The sequence below is a fragment of the Montipora capricornis genome, chromosome 8, assembly GCF_036669925.1.
Source record: "Montipora capricornis isolate CH-2021 chromosome 8, ASM3666992v2, whole genome shotgun sequence".
Classification (NCBI taxonomy): Eukaryota; Metazoa; Cnidaria; class Anthozoa; order Scleractinia; family Acroporidae; genus Montipora; species Montipora capricornis.
Window position 1 is genome coordinate 14,178,478 of NC_090890.1, and position 15,505 is coordinate 14,193,982.

General features: G+C 42.9%; 1 protein-coding gene across 2 annotated transcripts in view; it reads right to left on the minus strand.

Annotated features, from left to right (window-relative positions):
• Window positions 1-15,505, minus strand: part of LOC138060238 (1-phosphatidylinositol 4,5-bisphosphate phosphodiesterase zeta-1-like) — a 76,916-nt gene that overhangs the window by 49,710 nt on the left and 11,701 nt on the right. For both annotated transcript variants that reach the window (XM_068905975.1, XM_068905976.1), the window contains exons 8-9: window positions 15,030-15,103; window positions 10,094-10,167 (exon numbers count right to left, since the gene is read on the minus strand). In XM_068905975.1, coding sequence (XP_068762076.1) covers window positions 10,094-10,167; window positions 15,030-15,103 — 148 coding nt within the window. The remainder of the gene's footprint in view (window positions 1-10,093; window positions 10,168-15,029; window positions 15,104-15,505) is intronic.

Here is a 15,505-nt window from a genome sequence, read left to right on the forward strand (position 1 = left end):
TTCCACGAGAGGCTTCGTCAGCAGGGTTATCTTGTGACTCCACGTGCTTCCACTGAGTGGCGCTGGTGCTGTCTTGAATCTCTTGGACTTGGTTCGATACGAATACGTGGAAACGCCTGCTTTCGTTGCTGATGTAGCCCAGAACCATTTTACTATCGGTCCAGAAGAAGTTTTGATCGACTGGGTAATCGAGCTCTCGGTGAATCTGCTCGCTTACCCTGACGGAGCACACGGCTGCAGTTAACTCTAGGCTTAAGGGGGGCCACTCTGGACTTGCCCATTACAAAGGTGCAGTGAATGCGTCCGTCTTCGTTTACTAGACGCAAATAGCTACACTGTCCGTAACCCTCCATGCTTGCATCTCAGAAATGATGCAACTCCATTCTGATCACACGATCAAAGTTATCAGGTTTGAAACACCGCGGGATCGATATGCTCTCCAGCTGCATCAGTTCTGTTCGCCATCTTTGCCACTTGGCTTTGGTTTCGTCAGGAATGGGATCATCCCAGGTTAAGTCCTGTGGACATAGCTCCTGTAGGATGAACTTGCCTTGTAGGAAGAGTGGGGAAACAAAACCCAGAGGATTGAAGATGGAACTGATGGTGGGATAAGATGCCCCACCTGGTACACGGTTTGTCCTGGAGAACGATTCGGAACTGAAAACAGTCGGTCTCGACGCACCTCTGAACCCCGAGCATACATTCCAGTGGAAGTTAGTCGAGGTCCAGGTGCTCTGTCTGACTCTGGAATTTCCTTTAACACCTCTTTGCTATTTGACACAAACTTGTGTAGATTGAAACCGCCTTTGTCCCACATCACCTTTGTGCTCTTAATGAGTTTGACTGCTTCTTGAACTGTGCCTACGGACTTGAAACCGTCGTCCACATAGAAGTCATTTCTCAGAAAGTTCACGGCATCCACACCAAATTCGGCTTTGTGGTCGTCAGCCGTAGATTTTAGCGCGACATTTGCACTGCCAGGGGAGGACATGGCTCCAAATAGGTGGACTGTCATCCTGTACTGTTGTGGTTCTATCGCTGTATCGCCGTTCGGCCACCAGAGAAAACGCAGTAAGTCCCTGTGTTCTTCGTTGACTCGCACCTGATGAAACATGCCTTCAATGTTGCAGCAGAAGGCGACTGGCTCCTGACCAAATCTTGTCAGCACTCCCACCAGGTTGTTCGTCAGGTCTGGTCCTTGTAACAGGTTTTTGTTCAGAGGTGATTCTGGTAAGTTGCGGTGCAATCAAAAACGGCTCTAAACTTCTTCTTTGGATGATACAATCTATGATGTGGTATGTACCATATGTTTTTCTTAGCTCTGTTGGTTGCGTTTTCGGCTGGTACTGCTTTGGCGTAGCCTTTGTTGATCACTGCATTCATGAACTTAACATAGAAGAAGTTCGTTAACTCACCCTTGGCCCTTGAGTTCAAGCGCGAACCAATGTTTTACTGTAGCATCAGGCTCATGGCGACTGTTGAAGAGTCAAAGGTCACAAACTTAACAACTTGTCGTGATGAACGAAGCAAGCGGGAATGCTTTACTAGTCGAGTAAAGTCAGGAATCACAAGTTGACATTCGATTATCGTCAATTAAATCACCAACAATCAGTGTCAACCTGTGATTTCTGACTTTACTCGACTAGTAACGCATTCCTGCTCGCTTCGTTCATCGCGACAAGTTGTTTACTTCGTGACCTTTGGCTCTTCAACAGTCGCCGTAAGCCTGACGTTACAGGACGTCCATTTTGGCTTATATCAATCTCATCACGCTCTTGTCTCGCAAGTCTCTGGCGGGTTACGAACGTCATGAATGCCGTCTTCTTCATGTTGAGAACAATTTTATTCTAGTGAAGACACTACGATAAGTTAGCTAGACCAAGGTTCAACTTAAGTTCACTGTCCAAGGTGGATGTGGACAGCAGATAGATCACTGTGTCATCCACGTACATCATGATGTTGAAATGGATACAGGACCGTAGGTCGCTTAGTGAACAGTACAGAGCCAAGGATGCTGCCTTGCGGTACCCCACTAAGGACAGGCATTGGAGTGGATAGTTCATCTTCGACACAAACAGCCTGAGTCCTGTTAGTTAGGTAGCTTGTCAACCACGCAAGAGAGTTCCCCTCTAAACCAAATCTTCGAAGCTTGCAAATGAGGTCATCATGAGGGATGGTGTCAAAGGCCCGGTTAGTTTTCCCACATCCGTGCTTCTAATTGTGTCACAGAAATATGTTACCGCTGTCTGGGTTGAATGGTGTCATCTAAACCCCAATTGAAACGAATTTAATAGGCCATGTTGATGCAAGTACTGTTGAAGTTGAACATTGACGGCTTTTTCAGCAATTTTTGAAATTAGTGGTAAGATCAAGGCTGGTAATTGTCCATAACTTCCCATCCACCTGATTTGTGAACAGGAACAAGTCTTGCTTGCTTCCACTCATCTGGAACAATGCCTGTAGTCAAAGAGAAATCTACAAGGAAAGTGATTGTCTGGGTGGTAACAGCAGCACTGTCTCTCAGCAAGCACGCAGGGATTCTATCCAAGTCCGTAGCTTTCTTCACCTTTAAGCCTTTCAATTGTTTAAATACAAAACTCTCTGTTACTGGTAGTAGACACAATTTCTGATCCGTAAAGTTGTCATGCTCGGAAAACTAGTGAGTGCCTACAGGCTGTTGAATGGTTTCCAAAAGCTTAGAGGCGGCAGTTGTAAAGAAATACCGGTAACTGAAATAGCTTAGAAACTGGTGACTTAAAGGTTAGCAGGGTGCCAGCTGCAATGTGCAAAGAGGAGGTTACCATGACAACCCTGGAAGCGGGAACCAACACCCAAAGTGGCCACTAACCAGTACTGTCACACTGACAGGATTTAGTGGAAACCAATTACCAGACAACATAATTACCAAGGGTCCAGCATACGATGAGGGAGGGAGTGGAAGGTGCAAGAATCTGCAAAGATTCACTTAATACCCTTTCACTCCCAATAGTGCCACTTATAGATTTTACTCTGTCTAACACCAGACGATTTTACTCGTCAATGGGGAACCCCACGGGGCTGATAGGGTTAAAGGGCAGCAATAAACTTAATGATCCACAAAGAACAGCCGAATGAATAGCACATGAAAGCCAGAAGCCACAAAGCCCCTTTCTAACCCCTAAAAGCCACTCCACCTCACAGGTCACGTATGCAAATGATGAAGGCCACTGGAAGAGTTTGCTTGACTCTTACTTTGCCTACATTTTATTTATCACATCATCTCAAACACACAGCAAACAACACTGTACAACATGACCCCTGCAAATGGGAATCCCGTCACTTATTGGACTTATAATTTAAAGTGCTGCAAAAAACATTACAAAATGTATGGAAAACATTACCTACTGCATTAAAATGTTTCTTTTTCGCCTCCACTGTAACTTGTTTTACCGGCCAACGGATCTAAATTGAACATTGTAGCATCCAAAAATATAGTGACCTGTTCCCAACACAAATAAAACTTGCTACTTTTTCTATTACCTCCGCCATGCTTCTCAAAAACAGTTCCAACCAGCTGCAGCAGAATGGCCAAAATTCCATTTCAAGTTTCCAATGCTTGAGACTGATCCAATTTCACTATTTACATGTTGAAGTATGTTTTAAGCCCAAAAATGTTTGCTGTGTTTTACTTCAATCTTTAAATCTCCCTTTTTATTAGACTGTAGACTAAATAGCATAATATCACCACTTGAAAGGAAATTGTATCATTTTCCATATATTTTGGTAAAGGAAAATAAGAATTGGGTGAGCCTACACATCGAGCTGCTGACTGTATGAAATTGTTCACCATGATGAGTTTGGGGCGTGGTGCCTTAAGCATTAGCCAGTTCTCCCAGTGCTTGGAGAACGGATGGTCCCAGAAAGAGGGAGGCCTGGGACCTTAAAACCCAGGCCACCAGAAACCCTAAGCACCAGCAAGGTAACAAGTAATAAAGAGAAGAAGAAAAAAAATGTACCTGCAAGGCCAGTGAACCCCAGCAAAGACCCAAAAGTGGCAGAACCAAGGAATCAGGACAATTCAGCAGGGTATGCGCAGTGTAGCAGCCACCAGCCCTCCACCAAAGAAGCCCAGAACTGATGACAGCTCCAACACCCAACAAGGGCCGAATTTATCATTGATTCTCTACTCCATTCTGATAAGTTTCTTCTCAGAGTACTCTGGCTTTAACCCTCTGCTCAAAAATCAAGATTGCCAAGGTCCCATTCGATCTGGATCAACGAGACTAGGGAAGTCATCTAGGCCAGGTGGGATGAGAGTGCAGCTCATGACTCTGCTGGGGTTCTAATATAGAGCCTGGTATGTATTGCTGGACCAGAGGCCCATGGGTGGAATTAAATCGTCCAGCACACCATTCACGCTGTAACAGTAGCGGTCTCAATGCCGAAGATGTGGCTTGAGAAATTACCCGTGATGTGGAGGCTATAATTTTACGAAGCCAGTCAGCGAGAATCGTCTGCAAGAGAGGACTCTTCATGCTAAAGCAAACACAACGGACCCAAGGTCTCGCCCCTGACAGCAGGTTAGGTTATCAGTGACTGAACAGCACAAAGAGGATACCGACTGAAGCCAATGTCAATTGAGCAACCTTTCCTAATTAAGAGGTCGGTCTTGAGGTGTTTTATTGTTATATGCTCATGCACAAAGGGGCTGAAGTGGAGTCCACAGAAACATCCTTGATACTCAAATGGAGAGACAGTGGGAAGCTGGCGAAGTTGGGTATGTACAGTAAACTCGGAAGCCCTGAAAAAGCCAAAGTATCCAATGGTACAGGTCACCCAAAACATGCAATGATCTGGGAGACACAAGTACAGTGACTGCCAAATAATCAGAAAGACGACAAAGACAAGTGGAACATGAAGAGCCCTGGAAGCCCTAAAAGCCCCACACGACCCTCTGGAAACGAGGAGACGAAGACAATTCGCCAAGCCCTAATCGATGTAGAGCGTGTAAATGCCAGACAAATAGCACCTGATGGACAAATGTTGGATAACCAAGGCCAAAAATGTTGTAAAGAGACAGCTGGGCATGGAGAGCCAGAGGGGTGCAACCTGCCAAGCTAATAGCAAAGGGAAATTAACTGTGCTGGGCTGAGGCATACAAGCAATGAGTTGAGGGAAAGAGAAACACTGCTGCTCTGGGTGTAGACGTCAAATCGGCGAGGAGATCAGGCAGGATTGGGGTAGGATGAGGCTTAGCGTCTGAAGCCAAGTGACGGAACTCCTGCTGACGAAAACAAGACAACGGTTCAGCTACTTAATTGAAGACATCGGGCACATGGTGGGCTGAGAAAGAGAAACTATGATAGGCAGAAGAAAGTTGCAAATGGCACAACAAATGCATAAGGGTGAGCACTTTGGAGGTTCTTGTATTCAATATGTGGACGACAATGTCATTATCAGAGAGAAATGGGACCCGCCTCTAGAACCACAAATGCCCCCAGACATGTGCAGCAACTACGATTGGGAAGAACTCCTGCTGCTGAGAGGGGGAGGTGGGTGATCTGAGCAATGGAATCTAACACAATCCCAAGAACTACTAGCACTGTAGTCAGACCCACGCACTTGGCAGGGTGGAGAGGAGGGCCTATATCCATTCACACACTGACAAGGTCATTTTTAGGTTATGCTCACAATGAGGTAATGAAGGGGGACTGTTGGTAATGAAATTGTCTAGGTAATGCAGCAGGTCAGTCTGCCATACCAATTAATGAGAATCCATTCTACCATGTCAGTGATAAAAGGAGCTGAGCGCAGATCGATGACCAATGGGAGGCACCCACATATTGCATGTGCCATTTCATCCCCAACAGATAACCGTCTGAGGGATGAATGGACACGCTGCGATAAGCAGATTCAACATCAAATTTGGCCATGAGAGCAACTTGCCAAAGCGGGAGACAAGGTGAATCACAACAACATTGCCTGGTCAGGCTGCTGAGCGGTAAGGGAGATGGCAATGAAAACATTTGTGAGCAAAGCAACTAGATGATGGGGCAATGCAACATCGATGATTCCAGGACTTGCAGATGATCTGAGAAGAGCTTGATCTGTAAGGTTCATGCTGGTTTGCAATTGGCAGGGCCTGGGGAGAACAGATGGATGCTCCAGAAGCATGAAAAGTAAACAACTGGACATTAATTGCTGAGCAGTTCGTCATAAGCCAGCCAAACTTGACGTGTGAACTGGTGGTTTGTGCGGAGAATTAACAATTGGTACTGTAGCATCTCCTCCCCATGCTGCAGGAAGTGTGCGCATAATACAAGGCAACAAATGGAGGGGGCCTCTTACCAACCGTTTATATTAGGTCATTGATGCAGCACTTGGGTTTCTTTGGCGTGGATGTTAAAATCACGCACCCTTCAAACAGCAATTGAGGTACACGATCGGTTAGCGCAGCGTTAGAGGAGGGCAAATCCCATAATTCTACCAAATTCCCTGCCAAGATCTGATTCATGAGCTTGACTGGTACAGAAACCAGGGCTCACAACAAACAGGAGTTGTACGGAAGCTGGATGAGCCATAGGAGAGGCCCCAACAGCATGGAATGGGAGGTATGCAGTTGGATGCAAACTGTTAACAAGCAGCGAAAGCGCAGGAATCAGGATCTGCCAAAACTTGTGCATGCCACACTTAGTCAGGGGGTGACGAATTGATGCCAGTCGAGTCAAACAAAGCACTGAAAGCTGCAGCTAGGCTCTTGCGTGTTGATCTAGTTGACATGATTGCTGGTGGCATTTACAAAAGTTGAGTTGAAGTGAGTGATGCAAGAATCCGCAAAGACTCGCCTAAAAAAGCAGCAATAAATAATTCACAAAGATCAGTTGAATGAAAGGCACATGAATGCGAGAAGCCACACAGCCCCTTTGTAACCCCTGAAGGCTACCCCGCAGGTCATGCATCAAGGCTGTGCTCTAATGGCGCCGGGTCGCCTGAGGCAACTAACACTTGGCTTGAGGTAACTGAGAAAAAGTACTGATCGCCCGGCCGGGCAGTCATGTCTGTAGATAAGTTCTGTAGAATTAGAAGGTGAAAATTTGGTTTAAGTTGCGGAGGACTAGGCAAAAACTACTTTAATTTTATACAATATTTGAGTTAGTCATTCACACTCAAGTTGCGGGCTTGGATGTTTGCACGTAACAATTACTGAACTTCGCAATTTTCTCATTTTGCCTTAATTTATAATTCATGGTGTTAAATAAAAATACTGGTATTCTGGTTTACAGTGTACATTTAGTGTTAGAGAAGTTATCAACAATGCAGCAGGTGAATCTTTAAATAAAATGAGTCTTCGTTTATGCAACTTTGAGTGAAGCTATGATCCTCGCAGTTATGAACGTCAATGCAATTTTAGCAATTGCGTTGAGAAGCCTGAAAAATTCAGGCCTATGAAAACTTATTTTTAATTAATCTAAAATCAAAGCCACAGCATTTCCTGAATTTTTATCAACACTACAGACTGAGGATATTACTTAGAAGTAACCCTTTTTACCAGTTTTAAGCCCTGTAACATCTTTTTTTTTCGGTTTTGAAAATAGAGCATTTTGAATTTTCAAATTTTCGTCTTGCGTGGCACCAAGACATAAGCTGCAACAAAGCTGTCTGGTTTAAAAAAACCGTCACTGCTTGAGATTTTCAGCAAATTAAGTATTACAAGCAGTAGAAGACAAGTTTATGCTCACTGAGTTTAGCTCACGAGCGAAAAGAAGGCTCTTTCGTTGCAAACCAAGTTCCAGATGTTCTTGTTTATTTTAGCTCACCATATTGGTGTTCCCCAGATGAACACGAACATAACGTCTCCATAACTGCCTAAAAGCTACAACACCACATGATAAGTTATGAATTTTATAAGTTCTTTTCAACCTTAGGACAAGGGTTAGGCTTTTGTTTTGTGGTTGTTGTTCAGTTCCCTTTGCGCAGTAAGGTATTACAATGACACTGTATGTCTCGAATATAATTATATAATTTATATAACATTATTATATATATATTTTAAATTTATTCACACGAATACACTTGGATTGTCTACACTTACATGTATATAAATTACTTACACTAATAACATAGAGGCCAAAATTACTGAATACTGATTGGTCAATGAAGAGGGGATTTTTTCTTAATTTTGCTTGAGAAGAGGGCAAAATTACTCGCTCACGATTGGTCGAGCGCCAAAAATTCTCGCTCATGATTGGCTGAACGTACCTCTTCCACATTCAGTTGGTTTCTTTCTGTTTGAGCAAAACAACTTCGCCTTCATCGAAGTTTGTCTTTTATTTCGCGCTTCATTCGCTGAAAAGGCAGTAAGATTAAGAATTAGCTTTAAAAGATGATCTGGAATTTGAATTTTCGAGTGACAAGCAGAAGGGCAAAAGATTTTTTTCATGAAAAGCTTAAAACTTGGATCGAGATTGTGTGGTTGCAAAACAAAATGATTCCTTTCGTCAAGGGCTTTCAGTTTACCACGACATCTTGCAGCTCAACAAAAAAGGTCACAGAACAATTTGCCATTGACGGGAGGAACGAGTAGCTCAAATTTGGTGGATTTCTTTGGACAAACCGTTTGCTATGTTTACGGATGCGTATTTGCAAGTGGTAAAAACCTCTACAGCACAGGTGAATAAAATAAATTGAAGCTTAACATTTGGTTTAATCGTTGTTACTGTTGTTCAGGAATGAAACTCATATTTTCCTCTCGAGGGGATGTAAATAACAATCATCTATACTCGTTTTGGACGCAAAGAACAAGTTGACTTGCTTGTCAGTTGTTTTGCTTCCGAGCAAGCAAGTGTTTTAACTCTGCTTAGCTGACTGTTTTTCGAGGTGCCTCAACAGTGTTAAGAAAATTTTGCCCTCTATGTTTATATATTAACAAGTAATCGCGATGGGTCCTCGTAAAATTAAGGATTAATATCACTTGTGTTTTCAGAAGTTGCTGAAATTGCCCTCGTCGCTGCGTGACTCGGGCAATTTCAGTAACTTCTGAGAACACGTGTGATATTAATCCTTAATTTTACTCGGCCCCATGCGATTACCTATACTAACACATGTAGAGTATTTAAATTTTACATAGTACTTCTCTGTTAAGTAAAAAATAAAATAAAATAAAATAACGCACAAACAAGTAATCGAAAAGATAACAGAAACAGGACATAAACGGAAACAAAGATGACAAGAGAAATCGGGCAAAAAAAAACTAACAGTATTGTCGAATATGGTATGTACATGTAAGTACAGTGAACAACAATAAAAGCAACAACAACATTTATTTTTAATTTATAAGTATTAAATGAATACTATAATTATAAGTGAACAGTGACTCAACATACCATACAAACCATAAAACAAAAGTGAAAAATGAAATGTGCTGCTTCTCTGCTGTTTGAACAGAGAATCACTAAAATTAGATCCCAGCAGTAATTTCAGTCTTCTCGAACAACAAAAATCTGTTGCCACACCACAAAAATTGCCAATCCACAAAATACATGTAGGACTCCCGCAAATCTTTGTGCTACACCATAGGAAGACCTACAAAACATGAACATTACTTTTACATGGGAAGCATTTTGTTCGAAATGTATCACCTCCCTTAAATTAAATTAATTGCTGTGGGTGTAACGGTTGACATGGCTAAAAACTGCAAGAGTCATAGCTTCACTTGATTACATACATGTAACCACAGTTCAATACATGATTCATTTCATATATCATTTCATTCATTGATTCATTCATCACGGGAACATATGAACCCTCAAATAACCAGCTCCCAACATCAGTGGCTTTATAGCTCAGTTGGTTAGAGCGTCCCACAAACATTGCAAGGTCACATATTCAAACCCTGTTAAAGTCCCCAATTTTTTAGGCTTCTCCACACAATTGCTAAAATTGCCTTGAACTTCATAACTGCTTCACTTAATTACATATCCGCACTTCAATATATGATTCCATTCATACACTGTATATCATTGCATATGTTAAATTACAAAATAGTTACAGTAGTTAACAATAGTTAACTCTGGTATTTGGTGAAGACAATAATGTAGTCTAAAGTAAAGGATACAGAATGACTGGGTCCACGCCATCAAACCTATGCCTGCTAACCCTTTGATCTTTGCTGTATATAACTTCTCTCATCTAAAATCCAAATAAATTGAATGATAATACATTTACCTTTCTCCAGATTTACTTTATTTAGAAGGATATGAGGTATCTTGCCATGGCCAAGGCGATGGACATTTGCATGTTATGTATGAGCATAATTATTACCTGTAACTTTTGCAACTCAGACATACAAACATTGTTTTCAGAATAAAAATTCCGATAGTTTATGAATCTTTAAATGAGGTTAAACGAAGTTTAACAAAGTAAACAACTAGGAGCGACTGCGGCGTATTGGTCAGTGGTTGTAGTATACTGGCGCATGCGTGGAATACCTCGTGCTTTGGGCTGTATCGCTTATTTATCAGTGTGGCGGGAAGTAGGAGCATTGTGTGGAGCGTTTAGCGGTTTTCTTTTTTTTTTCCTATATACAGTCTTCGATGAATTCCGTAGATGTGTTCAAAACTGCTTTCCTTTTAGTCAGGATTCTTTTGGGTCCAGTTACGGGTTTGTTTTGGGGGAAACGCAACTTCGGGCGAACTTGCGATCGAGTTGGGATAGCCGCCATGTTGGATTCTTGTAGCTTTATTTTTGGGCAACGTCAGTTCACGCAGCTTCAGTAAGCGTTTTCTGCCATCGAGATCTTATGCAGGGCCCTCCTTCTTATTGCATAAAGCCCTTCACGACCACGCTGAATTTGCTTGGGCGCTGCGGTCGTACATCACGGCATGACCTTTGGCCATCTCCGGTCCCCGTACAAGAATCACCTGGCGGGAAGCTTGTCTTCGACCGACCTTGGACAGCGTATCCTTTGCACAGTTTCATATGGGACAGGGCATTTCATGCATTTGGACTTCAGAGCTAACTATCTCAGTTGTTAGGTGGCGTAGCGTCAATTTTAGCGTCTCGCTCGTATTCTGTCAGGCTTTTAGCGTTATGGCCGCGTCATACGCTCTCTGATGCTTGGTTGTAGTTTGTTTGTAGTTTTGCTTTGGGCCATGTACTCTACTATAAGCATCTGTTATTTAGCTGGGCCTTGCGTACAACGTACACTTGTCTGGTAATATTATTGATACTACTATTACTATTATCTATAGAGGCTTAGGCCGTTGGTATATTAAGTGACGTGCCTTGGAGTTTGCTTTATTTATGTATCGGCGTGGCGTTAACGTGTATTTTCTCTGTTCATTTGCTAGCATGTTGCGTGGACTTGTTTTGTACACTTTTATGTAATTTATGTAGTTTAATATAATTACTTAGTTTACGAGGAGCAAGCGTTGTAGTTCTGTGCATTGATGTTTTGCGTTGCGTTCCACCTTAGAGTTGCATTGCGTTGGTATTTTCAGCGTTGCATTGCGTGGCGTTGTATTCTTAGCATTGCGTTGTATTCTCAGCGTGGTTTAGCGTGGGGATAGCCCTTCTTATATGAATAGTTTATTACAAGAAATACCGATGTACATAGTGGGGAAAGTAGACTTGGGGATTTAATTTAGTTTGTCCATGTTTTTAAGAGGGAAACAGATGGAGGGCGTTCTTTTTCAGTATCAACTACTAGATTTTGGAATTCCCTTCCAAGAGATATAATTTTTCTATACTTATTTGTATATTATTATTGTTATTGTTATTGCGTGGTGTTGTATTCCTTTTTGCTCACCCTCGTATAATAAAGTTGGTTGTTGTTATTGCGTGGCGTGGTATTCTTACGTTGTTTAGGGTTGCATTGGGTCTTCGCGTTGCGTCGCTTTTTAGTCTCAGTGTTGTTTTGCGTTGCATTGCGTAGCGTTGTATTCTTAGCGTTGTTATTATTGCATGGCGTCTTAGCGTTGCATTGCGTTGTATTCTCAGCGTTGGTAGAGTTGCGCTGTATTCTTAGCATTCTTGTCTAGTGTGTGTTGTTTCCCCAGTCCACTTCTGCCCCATTACACCCCTATCTGCAGGGTGAGCAGTCAGGAGCTCCAGTTGCTAGGTGGTCTTTTTTAACGGTCAGCGGTCTACACATCTCGCAGGCGCCATGGTGGTATGTCACTCTGTGGTTAGCGGAGCGGTTAGTTGCTGGTTGTTTGGGATTGCATTCCCCCTCCCTCCCCCTGTCTTTATATTTATATATATATACATATATATACATATATATATGTAGCTTGGCAGTTGGGGTTTGGTGTAGTCTTGCAGGGTTGCAGTCTTGTCAGCTCATTTTACATGCCAGTTGTTAGGGGTTGGGTTGTTGGCCTACGGCACGTTAGTTCTGGGCACCTGATTTCCACTTGTGTCAACTGTTGTTAAACGGGGTTAACAACAAGAGCGCTTGTGTTCCCTTGAGGGTCTTGAGGGACTTGTTATGCACACGTCTATGCGTACGCCTATGCGTATGCCTCGTCGGCATTCCTTCAGGCTAGTGGTGTTTCATGAAGCACTGGTGCCAGTGCATCTGTCAGGGGTCTGCCTTCGCTTGCATTTTGCTATGTTCATTCCTGTAGCTGTGCCAGTGCTGTCGGCGGTCTTCTGTTATCCCCAGGTGCATGGGTGCTTCCTGTTTGTTGTAGTGTCTGTGTTCCCTGGAGGGTCTGCGGGATTTGTATGCACGCATGCCCGTGCACACGCCCGTGTCTACTTTCCTCCATGCCAGCAGGGTTTTTGCTAGGCGCTTGTGCTAGTGCATCAGTCAGGGGTCTGCTTTCCTGTGCATTTTCCTGTGTTTGTTTGTGCCCTGCACCTGTGCATGCTGTCTGCTCACATTGGTAGGCCTGTGCGGTTGGGGTCTTCTGTTGTCCACCTGTACGTGGATCCCTCATGTATGTTGTGGTGTTTGTGTTCCCTGGAGGGTCCGCGGAACTTTCTGCACACACGCCAGACCATACGTTTTATGTCTCCTTTCCTTCCGGCCAGCAGGGTTTCGCTAGGCCCTTGAGCCAGTGCCTCAGTCCGGGGTCTTTGTATTTTCTTCTATGTTTGTTTGTGCACTGGTGCCTGTGCATGCTTTTAGCTCACTTTGGTAGACCTGTGCAGTCTGGGGTCTTCTGTTGTCCACCTGCACGTGGATCCCCCGTGTTTGTTGTGCATTTGTTTCCCGTAGTCTGTGCAATTTTTATGCACACGTGCCAGTGTATCCACTGATGTCAGCATTCCTTATGTCCGCAGTGTTTTGTGCACATGTGCGCTGGTGCATTCATCAGGGGTCTGGGTTCCCTTTCATTCTGCCGTGTTCGTTCATACCGCTAAGCCAGTGCATGCTTACAGCCCGCATTCATAGGCCTGGGCAGTTGGCGGTCTTTCGATGTCCACATGGGTGTGGACCCCTTTTTCGTGTAGCTTGTTTGTCTCCCGTAGGGTCTGCAGACTTGTTATGTACACGCACCAGTTCATATGCATGTCTACTTTCCTTCCTTGCTAGCAGTGTCTTGTTAGGCAATGGCACCTGTGCATCAGTGTAGGTCTGCCTTCCCATGCTTTTGCTGTGTTCTGTCGTGCACCTGTGCCAGTGCATGCCTTGAGCTTATGTTGGTTACCTGTGCAGTCGGCAGTCTTTTGGGATCCACCTGCATGAGGATCCCTCGTGTGCATTGTAGCGTTGTACGAATTGTGATGCACACATGCCATACGCCTATATAAGTGTTCCTTCATGCCAGCAGTGTTTTATGAGGCGTCGGTCAGGAGTCTGCATTCCCTTGCATTTCACTGTGTTCGTTCATGTAGCTGCACCTGTGCATGCCTTTCAGCTAGCATTGGTTAACCTGAGCCTCCCGCGGTCTGCTGTTGTCCACATGTGCATGGATCCCTCAGGTCTGGTTGTAGTCTCTGGGTTGTCCTGGCATTTTGCGGTTAGCACATTGCGGTGGTCTAGTCTGTTAGCGTGGTCATGAGCAGTTCTTTGGCTGTTGGGTGCCGTCGCATGTGGGCGATTCGGGGCTCTTGCTTAGGGGCCATAATACAAAATAATTATATTGGAAATATAATTATTTTGAATTGCTGAGTTTAGAAATAGGCCAAAAGCCAGCCTATACATTAGTAAATACAACTGTAAAGGCTGTACATGTACATGTATGGTGTTATTTCTTCCAGACTTATTCATAATTTTGTAATATTTTGAGATAATTTCACAATAAACCTTACGCAAGCAAGAAAGCATATATTTCACTGCCCAAATCGATTTCTGATAAAACTGTGTTGACAAAAGCGTTGATCTCTCTGCAAAGTCGTTTTCTGGATGTTGAATAATTAAGTTTCCGCCATACATTTTCTAAGAGCAATTTGCAATGATCCCCCCCCCCCCCCCCCTTTCCTGGTGATTCCACAATCCTTTGAGTACAAAGCAGGGATCCAATTACTGGCAACTCATTCATGGCCATAATAATTTTTCGGACCCCAAATCTGACACACTCCAGATATTCTTGACACCAAGAGGTAAACAATAGATTATACTCCCACACTTTATTTCACATCAATATTTCACATTTCTAATCATTTACTGTCCTTCAACTGCATTTTCTTGGTGTTCACTGTCAGAAGCACAGTTCACAATATCTGCTTCTTCAATTTCAGTATCATGGACACTGTGAAGAACACTTGAGGTGGCCAGATTCCTTTGCTTAACCCATACGTTTAGGGACAATTGCATGATCCTTGTTTGTATTTTGGAGTTTTACAGTTAATGTTTAAAAAATGTTCCTGTTCTCAACAAATTCAGTTTTCTTTTGGGTGTAGCAGGCGTGTTAATTTCTCCCAATTTGACATTTTACCACCTCTACCATGTTAATTTTCCTTTATTGGGAAGCAAAGTTCCCTTCAAATCACGTTAACTGAGGTTGTGTTATCCTGTAATAAGGTATTCTACATTGCATAATTATGCATAAAATTAATTATTATACTTATATTACATTAATTTTGTAAGTTTCAATACTCACTGCACTGGACCACTTTTCAAATGCCTTTGGTGAGTCACAAATGAGATCCAGGGAACAAAGTTGACCCCATTCACCTGGTAACAGAAATAAAATTATATTCAGACGTACATTGTATAATTGAAATTGAATGAAGAAGATCTCAATCTGGACAGAACTTTAACTTGAGCAGTTTGAGTGCTTTACAACTGAGCTACAGGAGACTTGTGGGAACTACAGTGTACATGTATGCCACTGCTATAGGAAGGTGAAAGTTCATTTTGCAGGATGATACGCAAATGCATGCAGCTAGTCATTAAATATTATTGTACCAGACAAATTCAGCAATTATTAAATATGGTATTCTTCTAATAAAATCAAAACCATGCTATCTTGAGCACTTTGGGTGAATAAATTCTTCATTTACATTGTATTTCTTTCCACCTTATTTGGGTTAAGTTAAAATAAAAGTCAAACACAAGCTGGTACTACATACATGT